The sequence below is a fragment of the Lagenorhynchus albirostris genome, chromosome 5 (genome assembly GCF_949774975.1).
Source record: "Lagenorhynchus albirostris chromosome 5, mLagAlb1.1, whole genome shotgun sequence".
Classification (NCBI taxonomy): Eukaryota; Metazoa; Chordata; class Mammalia; order Artiodactyla; family Delphinidae; genus Lagenorhynchus; species Lagenorhynchus albirostris.
The window spans coordinates 96,577,297-96,603,327 of record NC_083099.1 but is presented as its reverse complement, the minus strand read 5'-3'; the positions used below and the strand labels follow the sequence as shown (position 1 = coordinate 96,603,327).

At 39.6% G+C, this 26,031-nt stretch overlaps 1 protein-coding gene and 1 non-coding gene across 6 annotated transcripts in view; both read left to right on the top strand.

Moving 5' to 3' along the window:
- The window catches only part of NXPE3 (neurexophilin and PC-esterase domain family member 3), a 53,224-nt gene that overhangs the window by 12,005 nt on the left and 15,188 nt on the right, over positions 1–26,031 (top strand). For all 5 annotated transcript variants that reach the window (XM_060150655.1, XM_060150656.1, XM_060150658.1 and 2 more), the window contains 2 exons: positions 14,291–15,045; positions 19,304–19,377. In XM_060150655.1, the coding sequence (XP_060006638.1) occupies positions 14,291–15,045; positions 19,304–19,377 (829 nt within the window). The remainder of the gene's footprint in view (positions 1–14,290; positions 15,046–19,303; positions 19,378–26,031) is intronic.
- Positions 13,596–13,668, top strand: TRNAR-CCG (transfer RNA arginine (anticodon CCG)). Its single transcript has one exon. It is a non-coding gene; the product is annotated as a tRNA-Arg (tRNA).

Sequence of the window (26,031 nt, the reverse complement as noted above, 5' to 3'; positions counted from 1 at the left end):
TGTATGAGTTCTCTATATATTTTAGATAGTCACCCTTTATCTGATATATAGGTTGCAAATATTTCTCCCATTCCATAGGTTATCTTTTCATTTTATTGGAGCTATCTATTGCAGTGCAGAAGCTTTCTAGTTTGATATAATACCCCTTGTTGATTTTTGCTTTTGTTGCTGGTGCTTTTGGTGTCATATCTAAAAAAATCATTGCCAAGACCCATGCCAAGACACTTCTTCTTCTAGTATTTTACAGTATCAGATCTTATGTTTGTTTTTAATCCATTTTGAGTTCATTTTTGTGAGTTGTGTAAGATAGGGGTTCAATTTCATTTGTTTATTTGTGGTTAACCAGTCTTCCCAGCACCATTTTTGAAGAGACTATGCTTTCATCATTGAGTATTTGTTTGCTCCCTTATCAAATATTAGTTGACTGTTTATGTGGAGGTTTATTTCTAAACTCTTGATTGTATTCCATTGGTCTATATGTCTGTATTTATGCCAGTACCATACTGTTTTGATTACTATAGCTTTGTAGTGCAGTTTGAAATCAGGACGTGTGATACCTTTAGATTTGTTCTTTTTTCTCAGGATTGCTTTGGCTATTTGGGATCTTTTGTTGTTCCACATAAATTTTAGGATTGTTTTTTCTATTACTGTGGAAAATGCCATTGGAATTTTGATAGGGTTTTCACTGGATCTATAGATGACTCTGTTAGTATAGGTGTTTTAACAATATTAATTCTTCCAATCTATGAACATGGGCTCTCTTTCCATTTGTTTATGTCTACTTCAGTTTCTTTCATCAAAGTTTTCATTGTATAGATCTTTCACTTCCTTGGTTAAATTTATTCCTAATTATTTTACTGTTTTTGATGCTACTGTGAATGGGATAGTTTTCTTTATTTTTTTCCAGATGTTTTGTTGTTAGTGTATAGAAATGCAATTTATTTCTGTATGTTGATTTTATATCCTGCAGCTTTACTGAATTTGTTGATTAGTTCCAGCAGGTTTTTGATTGAGTCTTTAGGATTTTCTAAATACAGGTGACCCTTGAACAAGATGGGTTTAAACTGTATGGGTTCACTTATACATGGATTTTTTTCAGTAGTAAATACTACAGTACTACATAATCCACAGTTGGTTGAATCTATGGATGTGGAACTGCAGATGTGGAGACATTGTGTATAAGGAGGGCTGACTATAAGTTATATGCAGATTTTCTACTGTGTGGAGGGTAAGTGCCCCTAACCTCTGCATTATTCAAGAGTCAACTGTATGAGATGATATCATCTTCAAATAATGACAATTTTACTTCTTCATTTCTGATTTGGATGCCTTTTATTTCTTTGTCTTGCCTAATTACTCTAGCTGACACTTATAGTACTATGTTGAATCAGAGTGGTGACTGTGGACATCCTTGTCTTGTTCTTGATTTTAGAATAAAAGCTTTTAATCTTTCACCATTGAGTGTGATATTAGCTGTGGGTTTGTTGTAAATAGCCTTTATTAAATTTACCTTCTATACCCAGTTGGTTGCGATGTTTTTATCACGAAAGGATGTTGTATTTTATCAAATACATTTTCATTCTATTAATATGGTGTATCACATTTATTGTTTTGTGTATGCTGAATCATACTTTCATCCCAGGGATAAATCCCACTTGGCCATTCTACTTCCCTGAGGTGTAAAGTTAGGTTGCATGAGATAGATCTGTTTTCTTAATATATACATTTGTTGCTATGAACATCCCTCTCAGAACTGCTTTTGTGGTAGGTTTTCCATAGGTTTTAGTATGTTATTTCCAGCTTCATTTGTTTTGAGATATTTAAAAATATTCTTTTTCAACTTATTCTTTGATCTATTGGTTGTTCAGGAGTACGTTGTTTAATTTCTACATATTTGTAGATTTTCCAGCTTTCCTCTTGTTGTTGATGTCTAGTTTCATACCACTGTGGTCAAAAAGGATAGTTGGTATGATTTCATTCTTCTTAAATTTGCTAAGACTTGCTTTGTGGCCTATCATGTGATCTAAAGTGGGGCATGTTCCATGTGCACTTGAGAAGAATGTATATTCTACTGCTGTGATTGAATGTTCTATAAACGTCTCTTAGGTTCATTTGATCTAATATATGTTTCCAGTCCAATGCTTCTTTATTGACTATCTGTCTGGGGGATCCATCCATTGCTGAAACTGGGGTATTGAAACCCCCTACTATTACTATATTCATGTGTATTTTTCCCTTCAGTTTTGTTGGTATTTGTGTAATAGATTTAGGTGTTTTGACATTGGGTAGGTATAGATTTATGATTGTTATATTTTCTTGATGTATTGACCATTTATCATCATATAATGATCTTTATCTCTTGTTACTGGTTTTGGTTTAAAGCCTATTTTGTCTCATATAAGTATAGATAACCCCCTTTCTTTTGGTTTCTATTTGCATGTAATGTCTTTTTCCATCCCTTCATGTTGAGTCTTTTTGTGTCATGAAATCTAAAGTGAATCTAGGCTGCATGTAGTTGGGTCTTATTTTTTTATTCATTCAGCCACTCTGTGCCTTTTGGTGAATTCAGTCCACTTACATTTTGAGTATTTATTGATACATTAGGACTTATTAATGCTAGCTTATTAATTGCTTTCTATTTGTTTTGCATTTTCATTGTTTCTTTTCCCCTCTGTTTGTGCCTTCCTTTTTTTGTAAATTAGTGATTTTCCATGGTGGTATGCTCTGTTTTCATTTCTTTCGCTTTTGTGAATTTTCTTTATGTTTTTGTTTCGTGGTTACATAAAACATTTCATAGATAAAGCAGACCATTTTAGGCTGATAACAGCATAACTTCAATTGCACACAAAGCTCCACCTTTTTATTCCCTCCCTTTTATATTTTTGATGTCACAGTTTACCTCTTTTTGTACTGTGTATTTGTTAACAAGTTATAGTAGCTGTAGTTATTTTCTTTAACCTTTATACTATAGTTAAGTGGTTAACACACCATCCTATTACAGAATTAGAGTTTTCTAAATCTGTATATTTATCTTCACCAGTGTGTTGTATACTTTTGTATGTTTTCATATCACTAGCATCTTTTCATTTCAGCTTGAAGAACTCCTTTCAGTATTTCTTGCAAGGCAGGTCTAGTGGTGATGAACTCCCTCAGCTTTTGTCTGTCAAGGAAAGTCTTTATTTTTCCTTCACATCTGAAGGATAACTTTTCTGGGTATTCTTGACTGGCAGTTTTTTTCTTTCAACACTTTGGATATGTCATCCACTCTCTCCTGGCCTGTAGGTTTTCTGCTTAGAAATCCACTGAGAGCTGAATGGGCATTCTTTTGTAGATTACAATAATTTTTCCTTTGGCTGCATTTAGGATTCTCTCTTTACGCTTGTTTTTTGACAGTTTCATTATAATGTGTCTTGGAGAAGGTCTTTTTGCATAGAGATAATAGGGTGATCTCTTAGCTTCTTGAACTTGGTTGTCCAAGTATATCCCTAGGTTTGGGAAGTCCTCAGCTATTATTTCTTGAAATAAACTCTGCCCCCTTTTCCCTCTCTCCTCTCTCTCAAACCCTGATTATTCTAATATTTGTACATTTGGTGGCATCGCATACGTCATGTAAGCTTTCTATGCTCTTTTTCATTCTTTTTTTCCTGCGTTCTCTTCTGATTGGTTTATTTCAAAGTTCCTGTCCTCTAGCTCCCTTATTCAGTCTTCCATATGATCTCCTTTGCTATAGATGCTCTCTATTGCATTTTTTTCATTTTATTCATGGAATTTTTCAGCTCCAAAATTTCCATTTGCTGCTTCTTTATGATTTCTATCTCTTGGTAAGTTTCTGATTTTGTTCATGTATATTTTGACTTGTTTGTCTCTGTTTCATTGTAGCTCATTGAGTTTCCTCAAACAGCTATTTTGAATTCTTTATCTTCTAGGTTGTTAATTCTGTGCCTTTGAGCTTGGTTATTGGAGGATTATTGTTGTCTTTTGGTGATGACATGTTTCCTTGATTCTTTATAGTTCCTTGTACATTTGCATTGCTGCTTTCACACTTGAAATAGCAGATACCTCCTCCCGTCTTACTAGTTGCCTTTGGATGGGATAAAATGTTCATTAGTCCTGTTTTATCTGTGGTTTTTTCTGCCCTTGTACGGGTACACTTGCTTCCCATGTCTTGCTTCTTCTTGTGGCGCAGTTCTTAACCTTTTCTTACAATCCACCAGGCTAGCTGCTGTTAAGCTTTTGTTTTCCAGAAGGAGGCACTATGGCTTAAGTTTGTATTTCTCCCTTGTCCACAGAGACTGATAGTGTCCTGTTTAGCAGAGTCTCACTTACTGCCTCATTTGGGAGCATGCACAGGAGCTGCTGGTTCCAGAGTGTGGGGAGGTGTGGGTTTAGCACTCAGGGCATTGGGAGTGCCCGTGGGCTCTGTGGAAAGATTGTCGGGTGAGGGTCTCCCATGGGCTCATGGGCGGACTCCCTGCTAAAGTCCTGAGCACAGTTAGCAGGAACTGCATCCCTTCAGTGCCCTTTGGTATTCTTATCTGCCTCTTTCCTGATCCCTTCCCTCCCTCCAGTCATGGAGATCCCACCTCAGTACTTGGGGTGCTGCTGAGTTAAGTGGGTTTCTCTCACAGTGGGGGTAGCTGGGCACTGACTTGCCACTCTCCTTTTCCCTCTTGGAAGAGAGCGCTCCTGGGTTGTTCAGCCCTGGACTTGTTATGTGTGGGGAGGGGCGGTGCTGGCAAAGTTCCTCGTACCCTCTTAGTCACATCCAAACTTGTATTTTTTTTCTTTCTGGGATTTCCCCTTGGGAAGACTGGATTTCTACAAATTCTTTCTCATCTGTTGGTATCTGCCTGGGTCAGCACGCTCCAGGTTTTCCCTGACTATGGCCAAGAGGGATTGGGACAAGTTCACTGGCTGTGCTGTCTTCACTGAGGTTTATCTGCCTGTTACCAGATACACATGTGGTTGAGACTCCTCCTAGGTCCCTTGGCATGTGGTACTGGATCCTTCAATTCCCACAGAGGCACTTTTGTCTTTTGGATGGGTGCCTAATTTGTTGTTAAAAAGGAGGAGTGTCTTATGCCATGTCATGGCGCTGATGTCAACTCTGCCAGGGAAAAATTTTCAAAGTCATTATTACCCTTTTTAATGAACAAATAATACTGTGTGTTCCTTTAAAATGAAGGAGCCCAATGAAATTCTTCCATTTGAGAGTGTCTGGATACAAGTGTAAAATGAAAGGGAAAAAATACAGAATCTAAGAAGATCATTAAAAATCCTTTTGTATTTTGGGATTATTTTTACCTTGTTTGGCATTACGTTTACCTCGTATAGGATTTTTTTTTTTTACATCTTTATTGGAGTATAATTGCTTTTCAATGGTGTGTTAGTTTCTGCTTCATAACAAAGTGAATCAGTTATACATATACATATGTTCCCATATCTCTTCCCTCTTGCGTCTCCCTCCCTCCCACCCTCCCTCTCCCACCCCTCCAGGCGGTCATGGGGAGCCTGAGGCTTGTTTAAGTGGTTTATAACAGGTAATACTAGCTATTGAGGAGAGTGATTTTCAGTTTTGCTTTGCTGTTGTTGTTTTCCCTTGCAATTTAACTTATTGCATAATGTCAGATTCAGTTCCCTGGGTTAGGTACTAAAAAGGTCCTACACCCAATTTCCAATGTGGGTAGGGGAGATTTTTCCATACCACCAGGCAATTCTTGGACACCAGCAGGGTGACCTACAGTTCAAGTCAATTCTGACACTGTAACTGAGCAGGACCCTATGGGCCCTTCCTGGACAGACCCCCTCCCCCAGGTCCTCTGCCTGCCTCTCCTTTGTAGAAAAGCTGTAGTTTCTCAGGCCTCCCGAGAGTCACAAAAGCCTGGCCCAAGAATTAATGATTGAAAGGACAATATAGTGACAAAAGTAGCAGTTGGGCCAGGAGAACTGGTAACAATTGAAACAGTAAATCAGCCACATGGCAGTCACAGTATCCATAGTTCCTCCCTGAAATACATAGATAACAGTATCTGATCCACATTCCTGAGTTGTTTTACAGATGCTAAAACCCCCACCAAATGGAAGAAGTTAACTATTTGATGATCATGAGCACATAGCCCCCAGACCATCTGGAACCTGAAGATTGGTAATGTTAACCCCTGTGACACCACCTTGCTACCACACCATCAGCCAGTCAGAGAATTGTGCACGAGCTGATCATATACTCTGTGACTCCCCTCCCTCACCTTCCCTTTAAAAATGCTTCCCTGAAACCCATTCGGGAGTTGGGGTGTTTCTGAGCACTAGCTGCCCTGGACTCCTAGTTGGGCGCTTTACGATAAACGCTGCACTTTACTTCCCCACAACCTGGTGTCAGTAGATTGGCTTTACTGTGAGCAGGCGAGTGGACCCAAGTTTGGTTTGGTAACAACACTGTCTATCTGGAGATGGCATCAAATCCCACAGGTTAAGGGCTCAGTCCTATAAGACTCTCCCCAGGCCCAACTTCAGATGCCAGTCACAAGTCCAGGTTGTCACCTGTGCTTTGGACTGACTGTAGATCAGAAGTTCCAATGGTCTCTGCCTTGGCTTCAGTTGATTTGCTAGAGCAGCTCACAGAAATCAGAGAAACATTTTACTTACAAGATTACTGGTTTATTATAACCAATTATAACTCAGGAACAGCCAGAAGGAGGAGATGCATAGGGCAAGGTATATGGGAAGGACATAGAGCTTCCATGCTCTGAGTGCACCATTCTCCTTGAATCTCCATGTGTTCACCAACCCGGAAGCTCTCCAAACCCCATCCTTTTGGGTTTTTATGGAGGCTTTATTCCATAGGTGTTATTGATTCAGCCTCCAGGGGTGGAGGTCCAGGATGGGACTGAAGGTTCCAACCCTCTAATCATGGTTGGTTCTCCTGACAACCCAACCAGCCCCCATCCTCAGGTGCTTTCCAAAAGCCACCAAAGTAACATACACCCTGCTGTGGTGGAAAGGGGCTTGTAACGAAGAACAAGGCACCCATTTCCCCTTTATGACTCTGAAGTGTTTTCAGGAACTGAGGACACGAAACCAAATATTACAGCAAAAGATGCTCCCATTGCTCTTATCGCTGCCAAGGATTTTGGGAGCTGTGAGCCAGGAACTGTGGATGAAGACCAAATGTATATTTCTTACAAATCACAGTATTGCAGGTACATAGCTATTTTTCCCATCCATGTGTTCATCTGTCCTTCTGTCTATTAAGAAAATAATTAATGAAAAGTATAAAACACTTGAAAAAATAGAGAGTGGTATTAAGTACATAAATGAATTCCCTCCCCAGTCGTCACTCTCAATGTTGTTTCTTGGATGTAACTGCTTGTTTTTAATTATTTGCTTAGTTAGTGCTAATTACACATTACACAGTTATATCTTGTTTTGTCAGCTTTACACTGTACCTTCTGACCTTTCCACATCAGGCAGTACAGCATGGATGGTTAAGTTAAAACACAGACCGAACTCAGACTGCTTGGGTTCTAGTCCAGGTTTGCTGCTTCTAACCTATGTGACCTTGGGCAAATTATCAAGCCATTCATTGCCTCAGTTTCCCTGTCTATCATATGGCATAATAATAGGACTTATCTCATGGGATAATTTAAACATTGTATTAAAAGATTTATGTAAAGTCTTCAAAAGAGTGTCCGGCACATAGGTGCTTAGTACATGTTGGTTGATACTGCTGTTCCTGTTAAGATAATGAAAGATGAGGTCTTCTGCTGACTCACACTTTCTGTCACTCTCTTTCTAAACTTTATAAAATTATTTTTATTTCTGTGCATTAGAATAATGTATTTAGACCTTTTCTTTCCCTAATAGCATTAGATAGCACATTTTAACTCCCTCCTGTAAGTGAGGAAGAAAATCACTTCTGCATTATTTTACATTTGACTTCCGTTAGCTAGCGTATAACTTTTGCATCATCAGGCTTTATAATCTTTAGTTTTATTGCTCTAACTATAATTAAGGCTATCGTGTAGCCTTAATTATATCAATCTTTATGGATTGATTCTTTTTTTTTAAATTTATTTATTTAATTAATTTATTTTTGGCTGCATTGGGTCTTTGTTGCTACACACGGGCTTTCTCTAGTTGCGGCTAGCGGGGGCTACTCTTTGTTGCGATGCGCGGGCTTCTCATTACGGTGGCTTCTCTCGTTGTGGAGCACGGGCTCTAGGCGCGCGGGCTTCAGTAGTTGTGGCATGCAGGCTCAGTAGTTGTGGCACACGGGCTTAGTTGCTCCGTGGCATGTGGGATCTTCCCAGACCAGGGATTGAACCTGTGTCCCCTGCATTGGCAGGCAGATTCTCAACCACTGCACCACCAGGGAAGCCCTGGATTGATCCTTATACTTAAAAAAAAATAACATTATGATAATCATGTAAATGTTAGTCAATATAGAACATGATCCTTTGAAACCAAATCTATATCTCTTGATGGAGAATTTCCCAAACATCAAGGTCAAATGGATCTTTTTTATACACTACCTCAGTTGCTTAATCATGCTGCATTTTAATTTGCTTCATATTTTAATGATGACTTTCTTATACCTCTTCTTGTTTTTTTTTTTCCTGGAGTGCTAATTGCTTTTTTTTTCTGATGAGAGAGAATACCACCTTCTGTAACATGTCATGAGGATTTTCCTTCATATGATTTGTTGAATTGAATCCACTTGCTTCTTCTCCTTTTTTTTTTTTTTGCGGTACGCAGGCCTCTCACTGTTGTGGCCTCTCCCGTTGCGGAGCACAGTCTCCAGACGCGCAGGCTCAGCGGCCATGGCTCACGGGCCTAGCCGCTCCGCGCCATGTGGGATCCTCCCGGACCGGGGCACGAACCCACGTCCCCTGCATTGGCAGGCGGACTCTCAAACACTGCGCCACCAGGGAAGCCCCTGATGTGGACCATTTTTAAAGTCTTTATTGAATTTGCTACAATATTGCTTCTGTTTCATGTTTTGGTTTTTTGGCCGTGAGGCATGTGGGATACCAGTTCCCTGACCAGGGATCAAACCCACACCCCCTGTATTGGAAGGCGAAGTCTTAACCACTGCACTGCCAGGGAAGTCCCTCCACTTGCTTCTTCAAGGCATTTTGGTTCTTTTTCCTCAGAGCCCTCTATCTTCCTGTTTCAGTGTTCACTCATTATTGTCTTGACCTGTTGCCCAGCTGTTATTCTGAGTTTGCTTTTCATTGAATTCCTGGGTTGGTTTCACTCTTGCTCATGTCTTTCACTTCCTTGGATTTTTCTTTCCATTTTACTGGGTTAAATCTTCAAATAATGTTTTTCTGAAAGGGCACATGGGAACAAAGCTTACATGTCTGAAACTGTCTTTATTTTGCCCTCATGTATGATTTGTATTTAGAATGCCGTATTCAAAATCCTTTTCCCTCAGAACCTTACAACTTTGCTCTACTGTCTTCTAGTGTCCAGTGTAGCAAAAGACAAGGCTAATGCGAATCTAATTCTTGTTTCTTTATTGGTAACATTGTTCTCCTTTCTGGAAGCTATTAGGACCTCTTCTTTACCTGTGAAATTTTACAAGGCTCTAAGGTGAGGTGTTTTTTTTTTTTTGGTAGAAAACTTTATTGTCAAACAGGCAGATCTGCTCACTAATAAGAAAAGAGCTTAAACATCTGAAATTTAGAGATAGAGTATAAAATTTTGAGATACAAAATATTAGAAAGCCATTGTGTTGTACGATATATAGAGCAAAATGCCACAATATAAATAGCAATTAATGTCCAAACTAGAAAAGACTGAAGTCCTTATAAGGTTGTCTTCTAAGCAGAAAGGCCAAAGTGAAGATTAAGGACCAGTTCTAAGAGGGTGTAAGACATGGTCTTTGGGAAGCACTGGAGTTCTATTAAGGCACTTTCTTGCATACCTGGGATAAATCTCACTTGGTCATGGTGTATAATTCTTTTTACACATTGTTGGATTTGATTTGTTAATATTTTGTTGATGATTTTACATCTGTGTTTATGAGGGAAATTTGTAGTTTTCTTGTAATGTCATCTAGTTTTGGTATTAGGGTAATGCTGGCTTTATAGAAAGAAGTATTCCCTCTGCTTCTATATTCTGACAGAGAGTGTAGAGAATTGATACAATTTCCTCCTTAAATATTTGGTAGAATTCATCAATGAATCCCACCTGGACCTGGTGGTGTCCGTTTTGAAAGGTCATTAATTATTGATCCAGATTCTTTACTAGAGATTATAAGCCTATTCAGATGATCTGTTTCTTCTTGCATGAGTTTTGGCAGAGTGTATCTTTCAAGGAATAGGTGCATTTCATCTCAGTTATCAAATTTGTGGGTATAGAGTTGTTCGTGGTATTCCTTGATTACCTTTTTTTAAAAATTAATTTATTTATTTACCTATTTATTTTTGGCCATGTTGGGTCTTTGTTGCTGCGCACGGGCTTTCTCTAGTTGTAGTGAGCGGGGACTACTCTTGGTTGTGGTGCGCGGGCTTCTCATTGCGGTGGCTTCTCTTGTTGCGAAGCATGGGCTCTAGACATGCAAGCTTCAGTAGTTGTGGCTCGCGGGCTCTAGAGCGCAGGCTCAGTAGTTGTGGCGCATGGGCTTAGTTGCTCCACAGCATGTGGGATCTTCTCTGACCAGGGCTTGAACCCATGTCCCCTGCATTGGGAGGCAGATTCTTAACTACTGCACTACCAGGGAAGTCCCTTGATTATCCTTTTAATGTCTATGGGATCTATAGTGATGTCTCTTCTTTCATTTCTGATAATGGTAATTTGTGTCCTGTCTGTTTTCCATAGTTAGTCTTGCTGCAGGCTTATTGATTTTATTGATATTTTCAAAGAACCAGCTTTTGGCCTCATTGTCTTTCCTCTATTGATTTCCTGTTTTCAGTTTCATTGATTTCTGCTCTAATTTCTAATTTCTTTTCTTCTCCTTACTTTGGAGTTGATTTGCTTTTCTTTTTCTAGTTTCCTAAGGTTGGAGTTAAGATGATTGATTTTAGATCTTTCCTCTTTTCTAATAATGTGCATTCAGTGCTGTAAATTTCCCTCTAAGACCTACTTTTATGGCATCCCATAAATTTTGATAAGTTGTGTTTTCATTTTCATTTAACTAAAAAGATTTAAATTTTCTATTGATATTTCTTCTTTGACCCTTGTTTTATTTAGAAGTGTGTTGTTTAGTTTGTTTTATTATTTATTTATTTATTTATTGGGCACCCCTCGTGGCTTGTGGGGTTTTTTAAGTTCCCCAACCAGAGATTGAACCTGGGCCCTCATCAGTGAGAGCGTGGAGTATTAAGCACTGGACTGCCAGGGAATTCCCAGAAGCGTGTTGTTTAATCTCCAGGTATTTTGGGATTTCCTAGCTATCGTTCTGTTATTAATTTCTCCTTTAATGCCATTGTAGTCTGAGAGCAGACATTGTATGGTTTCTGTTCTTTTCAATTTTTTATGGTATGTTTTATGGCCCAGACTATGATCTGTTTTTGTGCATCTTTCATGTGAGCTTGAGAAGAATGTGTATTCTGCTGTTGCTAGGTAAGTAGTTTATAGATGTCCATCATATCTAGTTGATTGGTGGTGCTGTTGAGTTCAACTGTGTCCTCACTGACTTTCTGCTTGCTGGATCCATCCATTTCTGATAGTGGGGTATTGAAGTCTTTAACTACAATAGTGAATTTATCTATTTTTTCTTGCAGTTCTATCAGTGTTTGCCTCACATATTTGACTTTCTGTTGTTAGGCACATACATGTTAAAGATTGTTATGTCTTCTTGGAGAACTGACCCTTTTATTATTATATAATATCCTTCTTTATCTCTGATGACTTTCCTCGCTCTGAAGTCTACTCTGTCTGAAGTTAATATAACTATTCCTGCTTTCTTTTGATTAGTGCTAGCCTGGTATATCTTTCTCCATCCACTTACTTTTAATCTATATAAGTCTTTATATTTAAAGTAAGTTTCTTAGAGACACCATATAATTGAGTCTGACAACCTCTGTCTTCTAACTGGTGTCTTTAGTCCATTGGTGTTCAAGGTGATTATTGATATAGTTGGATTAATATCTACCATAGTTGTTACTGTTTTCTATTCATTGTCCTTGTTCTTTGTTCCTATTTTTGTCTTCTGCTCTTTTTCTGACTCTTGTGGTTTTAATTGAGCATTTAAAAAAATACTTATTTTATTTATTTATTTTTATTTTTGGTTGCATGGGGTCTTAGTTGTGGCATGAGGGATCTTTTGTTGCTGCACACAGGCTCTTCTTGCAGCACGAGGGCTACTCTCTAGTTGTGGTGTGCGGGCTACTCTCTTGTGGCGTGCGTGCGGGCTTCTCTCTAGTTGTGGTGCACGGGCTTCTCTCTAGTTGTGGTGCGCAGGGTCCAGAGCGCATGGGCTCTGTAGTTGTGGCCTGCGGGCTCTCTAGTTGAGGTGCTTGGGCTCATTAGTTGTGGCCGTGGGCTTAGTTGCCCCACAGCATGTGGGATCTTAGTTCCCCGACCAGGGATGGAACCTGTGTCCCCTGCATTGGAAGGCGGAATCTTAACCACTGGACCACCAGGGAAGTCCCTAATTGAACATTTTATAGATTCCATTTTGTCTCCTTTCTTAGTGTATCAGTTATACTTCTCATTTGGCTTTAAGTGGTTGCCCTAGAGTTTTCAGTATGCATTTACAAGCAACTCAAGTCCACTATCAAATAATACCATACTGCTTCATGGGTAGTGCAGGTACATTATTAATAACAAAATATTCCTAATTCCTCCCTCCTGTCCCTTGATAATTGCTGTATTTTTTTCCTTTTAGTATGTCTTGTAATTTTTGTTGAAAGCTGGACATGATGTACTGGGTAAAACGAACTCCAATAAATAGGCTTTTAGTGGTGTGGGGGTGAGGTGTAAGGGAGGTGAAACATTTTATAGTCCTATGATCCTCAGTCCTCTGGTGAGTCTGTGAACTTCAGAATTGTTTTTTAGTCTTACCCCCAACCCTTAAATTGGATAGAATGGTTAGAGTGGGCTGGAGTTGGGTATGTTCCTTACCTCAGTTTGGTTAGGCTCTGATAAAACCTCAGTAGGTTAGGCTCTGGTAAAACCTCAGTAGGTTAGGCTCTGGTAAAATAGTTTGGCTTGAGGGCAGGCCTTGTTAAGAAGAATGGAATACTCTGGTATTCAGTACTCCCTCCATCCACTGTCTTGCTTTCTGTGGTGTCATTTACCCATGGTCAACCATGATCTGAAAATATTATATGGAAAATTCCAGAAATGAACAACTTACCAGTTTGAAGTTGTGCATTGTTCTGAGTAGCGTGATGAAATCTTGTGCCATCCTGCTGTTTCCCACCCAGGATCCTCAACCACTGACATCACTGTAGCTCAATCCACGATCACCTGACACAGATGATCCTTCTTCTGATGTGTTGTCAGAAGGTCAGTAGTAGCCTAACACTACGTCACAATGCCTACATCATTCACCTCACTTCATCTCATCACGTAGGCCTTTTATCCTTTTACGTCATCACAAGAAGAAGAAGGACAGTACACCAATAAGATGTTTTGAGAGAGGGACTTCCCTGGTGGTCCAGTGGCTAAGACTCTGTGCTCCGAATGCAGGGGGCCCGGGTTCGATCCCTGGTTGGGGAGCTAGATCCCACATGCATGCTGCAACGAAGACTTCGCGTGCTGCAACTAAGAGTTTACATGCTGCAACTGAAAAATCCTGCACACGGCAATGAGGACCCTGCACACGGCAACAAAGATCCTGCATGCCGCAACTAAGACCCAGCGCTGCCAAATAAATTTAAAAAAAAAGATATTTTGAGAGAGATCTCATTCACATAACTTTTATTCTAGTATATTATTATTATTGTTCTATTTTATTATTATTGTTAATTTCTTACTGTGCCTAATTTATAAATTAAACTTTATCATAGGTATATATGTATAGGAAAAAGCAGTATATATAGGGTTTGATGTGACGCAGTTTCAGGCATCCACTGGGGGTCTTGGAAATATCTCCTGTGGATAAAGGGGGACTACTGTCCTTCAAAATGATTCCTTTTCCCTTTCTCCTTCTGGAAGCACCAAAGGGATTTTTCTCTGATATTTGCTGTGGGAATCTGTAAAACTGGTGAGCTGTGGTTTTTGAAACAATGTCATCTCAAGTAAGTTTTATTAAAATTTAAGCTGAAGCAGGGATTTATTTGTTGACTATAAGGAGATTTATTGTAGCTGTGGTTTCTGTTGTTTGTGTCTTTCTCTTCAGTACTTGGACCATGAGACTGCATCAGCCACATTCATCGACAGTGGTGGACAGTTTGTTTTCTCCCAGGTGACAGGAATTAGCCGGAATCCTTACTGTGGCTATGAGCACCAGACTCTGTCCAGCCGGGAGCGCCTGGAGGAGGACTCCTTGTTGGCCGCCTTACAGTGGCAGGTGCCTGATGTGGGCCCAGTCCCCTTTTTGAAGAGCACTGACCCTTCTTCCAGCTACTTTGTCATATTGAACTCTGCAGCCTTCTTCAAGGTGGGAAGCCAGCTAGAGGTGCTGGTTCATGTACAGGATTTTCAAGGAAAGCCCAAGAAGTATGGTGGAGACTACCTGCAGGCCAGAATCCACTCCCCTAAGCTGCAGGCAGGGGCCGTGGGTAGAGTGGTGGACTACCAGAATGGGTTTTACAAGGTCTTTTTTACTCTGCTCTGGCCAGGCAGAGTTAAAGTGTCCATATCTCTGGTCCACCCCAGTGAAGGAATCAGAGTTCTTCAGAATCTACAGGAAGAGAAACCAGACAGGGTCTATTTCAAGAGCCTCTTCCGTTCAGGAAGAATTTCTGAAACTACAGAGTGTAATGTGTGTCTTCCTGGGAGTCTTCCCCTGTGCAACTTTACAGATCTCTATACTGGAGAACCCTGGTTCTGCTTCAAACCAAAGAAGCTCCCTTGCAGTAGCAGAATTAACCATTTCAAGGGCGGATACCTGAAGGGCCTCCTAACTGCTGCAGAGAATGCTTTCTTCCAGAGGTACGTGCTCCTTGCTCTAGGGGGTAATTTAAGAGGTCCTTTTTCATTGTCTTTGTCCTACTTAGGAGACTTTCTTGTTTTGGTTATGTGCTTCTTATATCTTTCTGAACTTGGCCCAATTCAAGAGAGGTGGTAAGAAAATAAATATATTTTATGATTAGTGTGCTTATTTCAGTTCAAATTAATGACCTTAAATTTTTGTTCTTTTACCCTAATATCTTTAACTTCAGAATTACATAGTATATCTGTATAAGCAAGATCACTTATTCACAGAACAGATAAAAAAAATCATCCAAGAACAGGGCTGCTAGAGGTCTTATAGTCAGGGTAGTGTTTTAGCTTCATGTCTAATAAACTGAAAAAAGTTTTATATAGTCAGGGTAGTGTTTTAGCTTCATGTCTAATAAACTGAAAAAAGTTTTAAGTGACATATTATTAGTTGTTAAAATCATATAAACATTTATGGATAGGAAAAAGACTATGAATATGGTAACATTGCTGGACTGATATAATGATAAGCATGGGAAGCCAGGAATACCACAGCAAACTGTATTTTTGAAGGTTAATAGTTGTTGAAATTATTGCATTCCATATAGTTCTGAAATAAAATAACATTCTTAAGGAATAAAAAGAAAAATAACATAGAAAGTACAATTACTTGAGAGAATGTAAAACATTTTTTATTTTTAAATGAAATCTGTACTTTAAAAATATTCCCTTGGGCTTCCCTGGTGGCGCAGTGGTTAAGAATCTGCCTGCCAGTGCAGGGGACACAGGTTCGAGCCCTGGTCCGGGAAGATCCCACATGCCGCGGAGAGACTAAGCTCGTGCGCCACAACTACTGAGCCTGCGCTCTAGAGCCCATGCTGCACAAGAGAAGCCACCGCAAAGAGAAGCCGGCGCACTGCAACGAAGAGTAGCCCTTGCTTGCTGCAAGTAGAGAAAGCCCGCACGCAGCAGCAAAGACCTGACGCAGCCAAAATTAAAATAAAAATAAAAAATCAAAAAATTTATATAAAAAAATATTCCCTTGTAGAGAGGGATCACATAAGATGTGTGGTCTGTATGAGCTTCTAAAATAAAACTCTGATTTTTTACTCCCTGAGTCAGCTTTTGGTGGTAACAGTTTTAAGTACATATTTGATGCCATGCTTTCAGAAGGCCAGCAGAGGGAGCACTACTCCCAGTGTATTCACTGTACTCTTGAGGGGACTGCCTAGTTTTTTGTGGCTCAGTACAAAAGGACTTTAGGTTTATTCTTGGGTTCAGATCTTAGACACATTATTTATCAATGACTATGAGCAGATGATTTTATTTCTGTGTACTTTGTGCCTATGTATGAAGACTTTTCAGTTACCCCCTTTTATTTTATTTTAAATAACTTTTTTTTAAAGTTTTTTTTTTTTTATGTGGACCATTTTTTAAAGTCTTACTCCCTTTTAGAGTTGTGTTGTCAGTCTACTTAGTGGCTTAGCAAAGAGGAGGAAGCATAGCATGTAATTTACTGAAATTCCACGTGGAAAAAAGTGGGAAAAAGGTTAGAGAATTAAGTTCGTGTAAAATTTAAAATGTTCCTAACACTAAATCCTACCATTAAAACCAAAGAACACCTGTGAATCCAGAAGGATAAAATAATGTCTGCCCCTGCCTTTACTTGCATATCCTGGATGAGGCTGGCTGAGGGTACTTTGTAGTAGAATCATTAAAAAAGGTTCTACTTACCTGGAAGTTTTCCGCGAAAGCATTTGAGGTGGCATAAGTTTTTGGAAACCAAACATTTGACAGAGTCCTGATACAGATTTTTTTTTTGCATTGTTTGCTCTGTTAAAAATCTGAAATTTTGCATTAGGCTAACTGAAAAGAAAAAGAGAAAGATTGAAATTGATCATTTGAGGGATCTTTGAGTGCAGTATTTTGAGCTCATGGCCTGAATATGTTAAGCTACGCTCATTTTTACCTCTCTTCCTTGGTGGCTCGTAATGTTGTTTAATTCAGAAAGGATTAAGAAGCTTAGCCTTGGTCTTTGGTTCCCAAATGACAGTTGGACAATTAAGGTGATCTAATCTCTCGAGGAAAAAAAAAAAGTGTTGGTTTTAGAAAGAACCATAATACTTTGCTTAAAAGATTCTGATAATAAGAGGACGTCTTTTGAAAGAATGAGCTTATCACATTAAAAGCTTCCCTTTTATTTTAGCATGATTTATACTTTTTTTTTCTTTCTAACTTTGTATTAAAAATGTTCAGGGGCTTCCCTGGTGGCGCAGTGGTTGAGAGTCTGCCTGCCGATGCAGGGGACACGGGTTCGTGCCCCGGTCCGGGAAGATCCCACATGCCGCGGAGCGGCTGGGCGCGTGAGCCATGGCCGCTGAGCCTGCGCGTTCGGAGCCTGTGCTCTGCAACGGGAGAGGCCACAACAGTGAGAGGCCCGCGTACCGCTAAAAAAAAAAAAAAAAAAAAAAACAAAATGTTCAAATCTGTAGAACCCCTGCAGGAATAACAACAGTGAGCACCCATATACCTTTAGCTTAGACTCACCATTGTTATGTTTTGCCGCATTTGCTTTCTCTCTTTCTATGTGTTTATATGTGTGTATTTGTGTATAATTCTTTCCCCTCAGACCATTTGAGAGTAAGGTGCAGACATCATGGCACTGCACCCCAGGCGTATGCATCTCCTAGGACCTTCTCCAACGTATAACCATGACACAGTGATCACACTTGGGCCTTTTATCATTGACACAACATTGTTATTTAATATGCAGTCTATATTCAAGTTTATCCAGTTGTCCCAATAATATCCTTTATTGCTATCTCTTTTATTTTAACTGAGTCTCTGATCACACACAATCTTTTTAGTTGTCTCTTTAATCTTTTAGTCCAGAAGAGTTCTCTAACTTGTTTTGGTTTTTACGACATTGACAATTTTGATGTTGCTGTTTTTGTAGAATATTGCTTAAATTGGATTTGCTGCTTTATTGTTTCTGCGTGATTAGATTGAGAGTAAACATTTTTACAAGCAAATTACAGTGGTGAAGGTTTCTTCTTTTCCTTACCTTAAAGCTTTAAACTCATGAAAGTAGTTTATATGTGCTCTCTTAAAGTCATGTATATTAATTGTCTCTTTTATAATCTATGAAATGCTGTTATTCTCTAACATAGCCCCCTATAATTCTCCCTTATTCATTAGAATGTCAGTGCCATGAAGGAGGAGATGCTGTTTTTTTTTTTTGTTTGGCTGTGCCACTTGGCTTGTGGGATCTTAGTTCCCCAACCAGGGATCGAACCTGGGCCCTCGGCAGTGAAAACCTAGAGTCCTAACCACTGGACCTCCAGGGAATTCCTGATGCTGTGTGTTTTGTTTACTGTTATATCCCTAGTAGCTAGAATAGTGCCTGGCACATAGTAGAAGCTTAAGAATTATTTAAGAACAAACCTGTTTTGAATTGATTTTTGATGAAATGAAATATCGTGACTGCAAGTTCCCATATCGAGTTTGGAAAGTTAACATTTTATTGTTTTGTTTGTTTTTGGTCTAAGTGCAAGAGGCCTAATTATTATGAGCCAGTTTCTGGAATAGTTACACCATGTTTTCAGTATACTTCTCCTGGACTCCACTGTCCCCCACCTTTTCACACAGCCCTCTATCAGATATTTTCTGAGTATGGACTCTAGTCCAGGGCCTGTGCTAAGTACTGAAGATGAAAGATGAATGGGACATAATCCATGTCTTTGAGGAGTACATGTTTTATTAAGGGGAACAGACACTACAGAGCCATAGTAATGATGAACAGAGTACATGCATGAGCACGTATCTGGGGACACATGTCCCTAGGTAGGACTCAGCTCTGGGCAAGGCCTAAGGAATCTGACGTATTACTTAATGCTCCGTAGTCTTGCAGCCTGAAAACTAAGTAGTGACAAAATAGACATTCTCATCAGTGTGAGCCATTCTCTGAGTCCAAGGGAGGTAAGTAATTCAAATAGAATTTGTCATTTTGGAGTTTGCACTCTAAGGGTGAAGCAGTGAAAAATTAAAAACTTGTTTAATTCTTATTCAGTTTATGTATCCATATAACCTGCTTATTATAATATACCTAGTTTATTAATTATCAATTTTATTGAGTAACATTTATAAGAATATTTCATCTTAGTAAAGCTTTGTGAAATCCTGTCCATTTAAAAATTTGAAAATAAAGATACATATTAGAAAATAAATGTTCCTGAATCTAAGCTTGTACTCTTTTTATTCCTCTTTCAAGTGGTGTCAATATCAAAATGCCAATCAACTCCAGTGGACCTGATTGGGTGACTGTGATTCCCAGCAGTATAAAAGGTAAAAAGGAATGAGCTTGATGATTTGTTGTTTTTCCTGCTAAGTGTGTTGAGGCTCTGTAGTTACACTGATGTTACAAAGCCCTTTTTTTTTTCCTTTTTTAATATGTCCCGGTTACTGCTGGGCACGGTTTTAACTGTGTTTTAACAAACGTTCCAGGTGATTCTGATCCATTGTATAGGATACTATTAAGAGTAAAAGAATGAAATTTAGAAGAGTAAATGTATGTGTTTTGTTTTTGCATAATAGGTATAATGAGCTATAGTGACTTGTAGAAAGAAAGGATGAACATTATTAAGGAGGTTATGCAGATGGAAGGTGATCACTCCTTGGCCTTTTGGCTAAGATCAAGTGCAGATGGCAGACGAGGTCCTTTTAGCTGTTGAAAGCATGTATGTAGTATCCTACAGAGCAGATAGTGCCAACACCAATGCCACAGGGATGAGGTATATAACACATATGAACCCACCAGTGTGGGTATTGACCCACACTGGAACTGCAGAGCAAGGGCCATCTAAAGGGGGAGCTGCAGAGCAAGGACCATCTAAAGGGGGAACTGCAGAGCAAGGACCATCTAAAGGGGGAACTGCAGAGCAAGGACCATCTAAAGGGGGAACTGCAGAGCAAGGACCATCTAAAGGGGGAACTGCAGAGCAAGGACCATCTAAAGGGGGTGTCCGCTCAGTTCCTATGTTGCTATGCAAACATTGTTGCTATGCAAAAATGTAGACCCAGCATAGCCAGATCTATAGATTTTTTTCATGAAAAACCAGAAATGAATTTTTGAATGTTAATATCTCCAGATTTCAAAACATTGGCATCCAGTTAAAAACTTTAAAACTATTGTGTGGGCTAAATAAAATTTGAGGCCCAGATGCAGGCAGGACACTGTCAGTCTGTATCTCTGGTGTTCGCTGTCATGTGCCACAAGAAATCCTGATCTTTTCCTAGTGAAGAGCTGTATTTGATTTACTTGAACCCAGTAAGTTACTAATTTTAGAGGGTACATATGCGAAACATCGTTAATAGAAATTGCTTACCTTTTATCTGCCTGGCCCTTAACCCCACAGCCGAGATATCAGTAAACATGGGATCACCCAGTAGTGCTCAACCCTTCATATCCTCACATCTGACACCTCCGGAGGCCCCGTCCCACTACCAGATCTATCCCCCTCTTCCACAGCCCTGGTTATCTGGCTCACCCACCTTGTGATTCCCTGGCTGTCCAGTGGGAGGAGCTTTGGGTGGTTTACTTGCACCTGACAGGTCTTGGGATTCAGCCAGGAAGTGGTTGTGGGTTTGTGATGTACATTCTGTTTAGAGAGAAGAAAGATTCAGTAACTAGTGGGGCTTTTGATGGATTTTTAGAGGAAGAAAGAAACCATGAATCAGTAGGAGCAGGGTAGCCTGGCTTTGATAAAACTGTCTCAGAGCAGGTAAATAATTGGAAAGAAAAGAGAAGGACAATTACTTTATAAATCAACGAAGTCCGGCTTGGGGGAACTTCACCTAAATTCACCTTAGTGACCAGCAGGGGGCACTCAAAGATGCTAAACGAAGGGCTCACATTCTTCCTTCTTTAATTCCTTCCTTCTTCCCTCTCTCCCTGCCTTCCTCTCTTAATTCCTTCATTCCCTTTGTTCTCTTTTTAAAATCTTTTGTTTTCAGATAATTTTAGACTTAAGGAAGAGTTGTGGAAATAGTACAAAGTGCCCATATAGCCTTCACCAAGTTTCCCTTATGCTAATTTCTGATTAATCGATTAATTGCTTGGCTGTGCTGGGTCTTCATTGTGGCATGCGGGCTCTCTAGTTGAGGTATGTGGGATCTTAGTTCCTGACCAGGGATCGAACCCAGGCCCCCTGCACTGGGAGTGTGGAGTCTTAACCACTGGACCACCAGGGAAGTCCCCCCTTATGCTAACTTCTTAAGAAATCACAGAACACTTATCAAAACCAAGAATTTAACATCCATATAATGTTATTAACTAAACTATAGAGTTTATTTGGATTTCATCAGTTTTTCCACTAATGTCCTTTTTTGTTTCAGAATCCAGTGCAGATCTCACATTGCATTTAGTTGCATGTTTCCTCAGTCTTTCCTCTGTGACAGATCCTCAGGCTCTTATTGTCTTCCATGACTTTGACACTTTTGAAGAGCATTGGTCAGATAGTTTTTAGAATCTCTCTAAACTTGGGTTTGTCTAGTGTTTTCTTTTGATTGGAATGAGGTTATGCATTTTTGGAAAGAATAGGACAGAAATGATGTTGTATCCTTTTGAGGGGGTACATGATGTTGATATGTATTGCTAACAATGTTAACCTTGATCACTTGGTTAAAGTGGTGTCTACCTCGGTTTTCCACTGTAAACTAATTAGTTTTCTTTCTTTCCTTTTTTTTTTTTTTTTTTCGGCTGTGCCTCTCGGCTTGTGGGATCTTAGTTCCCTGATGAGGGATTGAACCCAGGCCCTCAGCAGTGATAGCATGGAGTCCTAACCACTGGACTGCCAGGGAATTCCCTAAACTAATTATTTTTATCTTTGTATTTACTCAGTATTCTGGGGAGGTACTTTGAGACTGTGGTAGGCTGAATAATGGCCCCTAAATATATCCAGATCCTAATCCGTTGAATTTGTGAATGTTACCTTATATGGCAAAAGAAACTTTACAGATGTGATTAAGTTAAGAGTTTTGAGCTGTGGGGGAGATTATCTGGATTATCTGAGTGGGCACTAAATGCAATCACAAGTGTCCTTTTAGGAGGGAGGCAGAGGGAGATTTCATACAGAAGACAGAAAGCCATGTGAAGACGGAAGCAGAGAGAGATTTGAGGATGCCATGACATTGGCTTTAGAAATGGAGAAAGGGGCCATGAGCCAAAGAATATAGCTCTAGAAAAGGCAAGGGAACAAATTCTTCCCTAGATCCTCCAGAGACAGCGTGACTCTCCTAACACCTTGGTGTTGGCCCAGCGATACTGATTTTGGACTCCTGGCCTCAGAACTGTAAGAGAATAAAGTTGTGTTGTTTTAAGCCACTAAATTTGTGGTAATTTGTTACAGCAGCTACAGGAAACGAATACAGAGACTATGTAAACATTCTGTTTCTGCTTAACCTTTCACCTACTAATTTTAGCATTCATCATTCGATCTTCCCTGCAGCAGTTATTTCTGTGGTGTTCTAATGGTGACTTGCTCTGTCTCTCATTTTTAAGACATTTATTAATTGAAATTTTTCTGTAAGAAAGAGTTGTCCCTTCTTCACCATTAATTTAATTTTATCATCATAGACTCCTGACTATTTCATTCTTTGGATTATAATCCAATTCAGTTCAAATTGTTCCACTTTTGGTAGTTGAGAACTTTTTTAGTTTGGCTTCTGTGCCCTTTTGACATGCTCTCATTCTTTTTTTTTTTTTCCATTCACGTATGTTTTAATTCAATGCAAATAACTTACATTTATCTATCACTTATAATTTTATTTTCAATGTGATAAGTAGGACAGGGATTGTTATTTCCATTTTATTTTATTTTATTTTTACATCTTTGTTGGGGTATAATTGCTTTACAATGGTGTGTTAGTTTCTGCTTTATAACAAAGTGAATCTGCTTTATAACAAAATATATATACATATGTTCCCATATCTCTTCCCTCTTGCATCTCCCTCCCTCCCACCCTCCCTATCCCACCCCTCCAGGTGGTCACAAAGCACCGAGCCGATATCCCTGTGCCATGCGGCTGCGTCCCACTAGCTGTCTACCTTACGTTTGGTAGTGTATATATGTCCATGCCTCTCTCTCGCTTTGTCACAGCTCACCCTTCCCCCTCCCCATGACATGCTCTCATTCTTTTAATTAATTAACTTATTTTTTTTGAGCACTTCCTTACTTTATGGTACCACAGGATATTTCAGGTCCATCTTATATTTTCTTTGCCCAGGCCTTGGAAGTGTTCATAATATTTACACTTATATTATTTCACTTATGAATCCTATATTTTGAAGGTTTTATTTTCCCTATGACACTTCATAATTTATATATTAGTTAATTGATTTTTGTACAAGGTAAAACTCTTCTCAGGTGCATGTTTAGAGTCTGGTGGATTGCTTGAGGCTGCCAGTGCTACCCCCATGCACACATAATTCCAGTAAAAAGCAAAGAAACACAGCTTTCAATTAGACTAGACTATCTTATCAAGGGCAAGCATCTGGTTTCTGACAGGCTTTTCCAGTGTCAGAATTACTACTGAATTTTCATAAGCATCTGCACTGTGGTCCTCAGACCATTATAGCCTAATGGTGTGGGACCTTGATGGCTTCTAACCTCATCAGCAACTAAACTAGAGCTCATATTTTTGGGGGAGTTTACTGAAAGTTTAGGATAGGACTAGATTTAATAGCAATAGGATAAATATCAACATCTTTATAGCTTTTTACTATTTTCTCTGTTTATTGAAATTTATCTCATATGCAATAGAGCACACAGATCATAAGCATACAGTACGACGGAGTTTTACATGTGTACATATCTTTGTAGGGTGAATTCTAAGATGACTCCCAATGATCCATGCCCTTATATAAACCCGTCCCTTCAATTATATGACAAAGTTGACTTTAAAAAAAGATAGATTGGGCTCCCCTGGTGGCACAGTGGTTGAGAGTCCGCCTGCCGATGCAGGGGACGCGGGTTCGTGCCCCGGTCCGGGAGGATCCCACATGCTGTGGAGCGGCTGGGCCCGTGAGCCATGGCCGCTGAGCCTGCGCGTCCGGAGTCTGAGCTCCTTAACAGGAGAAGCCACAACAGTGAGAGGCCCGCGTACCACAAAAAAAAAAAAAAAAAAGAGATTTTCGTGGGTGGATCTGACCTAACCAGATAAGTCCTTAACAGGGACCAGGTTCTTCCAGAAGAAAGAGATTGAAAGTGTGAAAAGGATTCCATGTGAGGGAGATACTTCATTGCTGGCTTTCAAGATGAAGGAGGCCATGGGGCAGGGAATGTAGGCAGCTTCTAGGAGCTGAAGGGCATTCCCTGGCTGACGACCAGCAAGGAAATGAGAAACTCAATCTTATAACCACAAGGAACTGAATTTGGCTAACAACTTGAACAAACTTGGAAGCAGATTTTTCTCCAGAGCCTTCAGAAAGGAACACAGCCCTGCTAACATCCTGATTTCCACCTGTGAGATCCTGAGCAGAGAACCTAGCCATACCACGTGCAGATTCCTGACGTGCAGAACTGTGGGAAAATAAATGCCCCTTGTTTTTAAGCTGTTAAGTTTGTGGTGATTTGTTACACAGCAATAGAAAACTAATTAACTACCACCCAGATCAAGATATAGAATGTTTACAGTGTATAGAATATTTCCAGCATTCCAGTATGGCCCCTTATTGTGACAACTGCACTTTCACACTATTACAGTATCGAATTTTCACAACAGCCCTTCAGAATAACTAGTAGTTTGTCCGTTTTACAGATAATGAAACCAAGGTCCAGGTCCAATTAACTTAGGAAATCAAAGGACTCACATCCTACACATAACATCCAGCAAACTGATATCATTTGGGGGAAGGAAGCCCACAGCCGTTTCAATAATAAATGTAGGTCTCTGTAAATGGTCCCATCTCTGCTACCTCCTGTCTCTTCAACTCTGAGAAACGTTGGCAAGTCACTCTGACTTGCTTTCTTTACCTCTAAAAGATATTTGGACTAGCTATTCTCTGAGGTCCCTTTCAACATTCTCTGAATCTACAGGTATTTCTACCTCACATTAGCATTTTTATCTTTCCTTTGTAAAATGCATAGTTTTAGGGGACTAAAATAGAATGGAAAAAAATCAATTTCCCAAGGTTTTGTGGGGGGAAACTCAAACCAGTATGGTGGCTGAGTAGCTAGGACCTCCTCACATTCCCAGCACTGGACGGGGCATGCCCAGAGCTTGGCACGCTATCCTCACTCCTTACCTCCCCGAGGTGGTGCCCGGGCACTCCTGTGCTCATGTTCCCTGGCCAGGGAATTGTTTGCCTCGATTTCTTCTCTGACTTGTCTTTCCTTCCCCTCATGAACCACGTTCTCCCTTTGGTCAGCCTTTCAGTGTTCTTACTTCTAACTCCATGCCAGAAAATTAAGGGACCTGTGTTCACACCTCCAACCCTTAATTCACACAGTATCCCTCTCGTCCAGCTCTTTCTAGATCATTTAGGAAAATTTATCTCTGCCTTTTTCTCTCTCGTTTTGTCACATTTGTGGTCCAAATAGCCCTTATTATGGCTAATGAATGATATGGGATGATGCCCTTTGGAGGAAAATGTAAGCTGTCGGCTTTTAAAGAGAAGCCAGGACATTTTATTTTATTTTATTTTATTTTATTTATTTATTTATTAAGCCAGGACATTTTAGAGAAGCAGGGACCTTACTTGCAAATAATCAAAACTGTCCCTCCTGATTTTGCATAAAGATCTTTATATCTGCTCTTACAATCGCCTGCCTGTAAACTTCCTTCACCATCAATGTTCAAGACAACCATAAAATTGAGTAATAACTCATTTTTGTTTTTTAATTATTTTCATTCCACTTGTACAGTACATTAAGAATTATATTATTGATTTAAGGGGCTTTCATATCTCAGATATCTTATGTGAAAATGCATTCTGAGCTC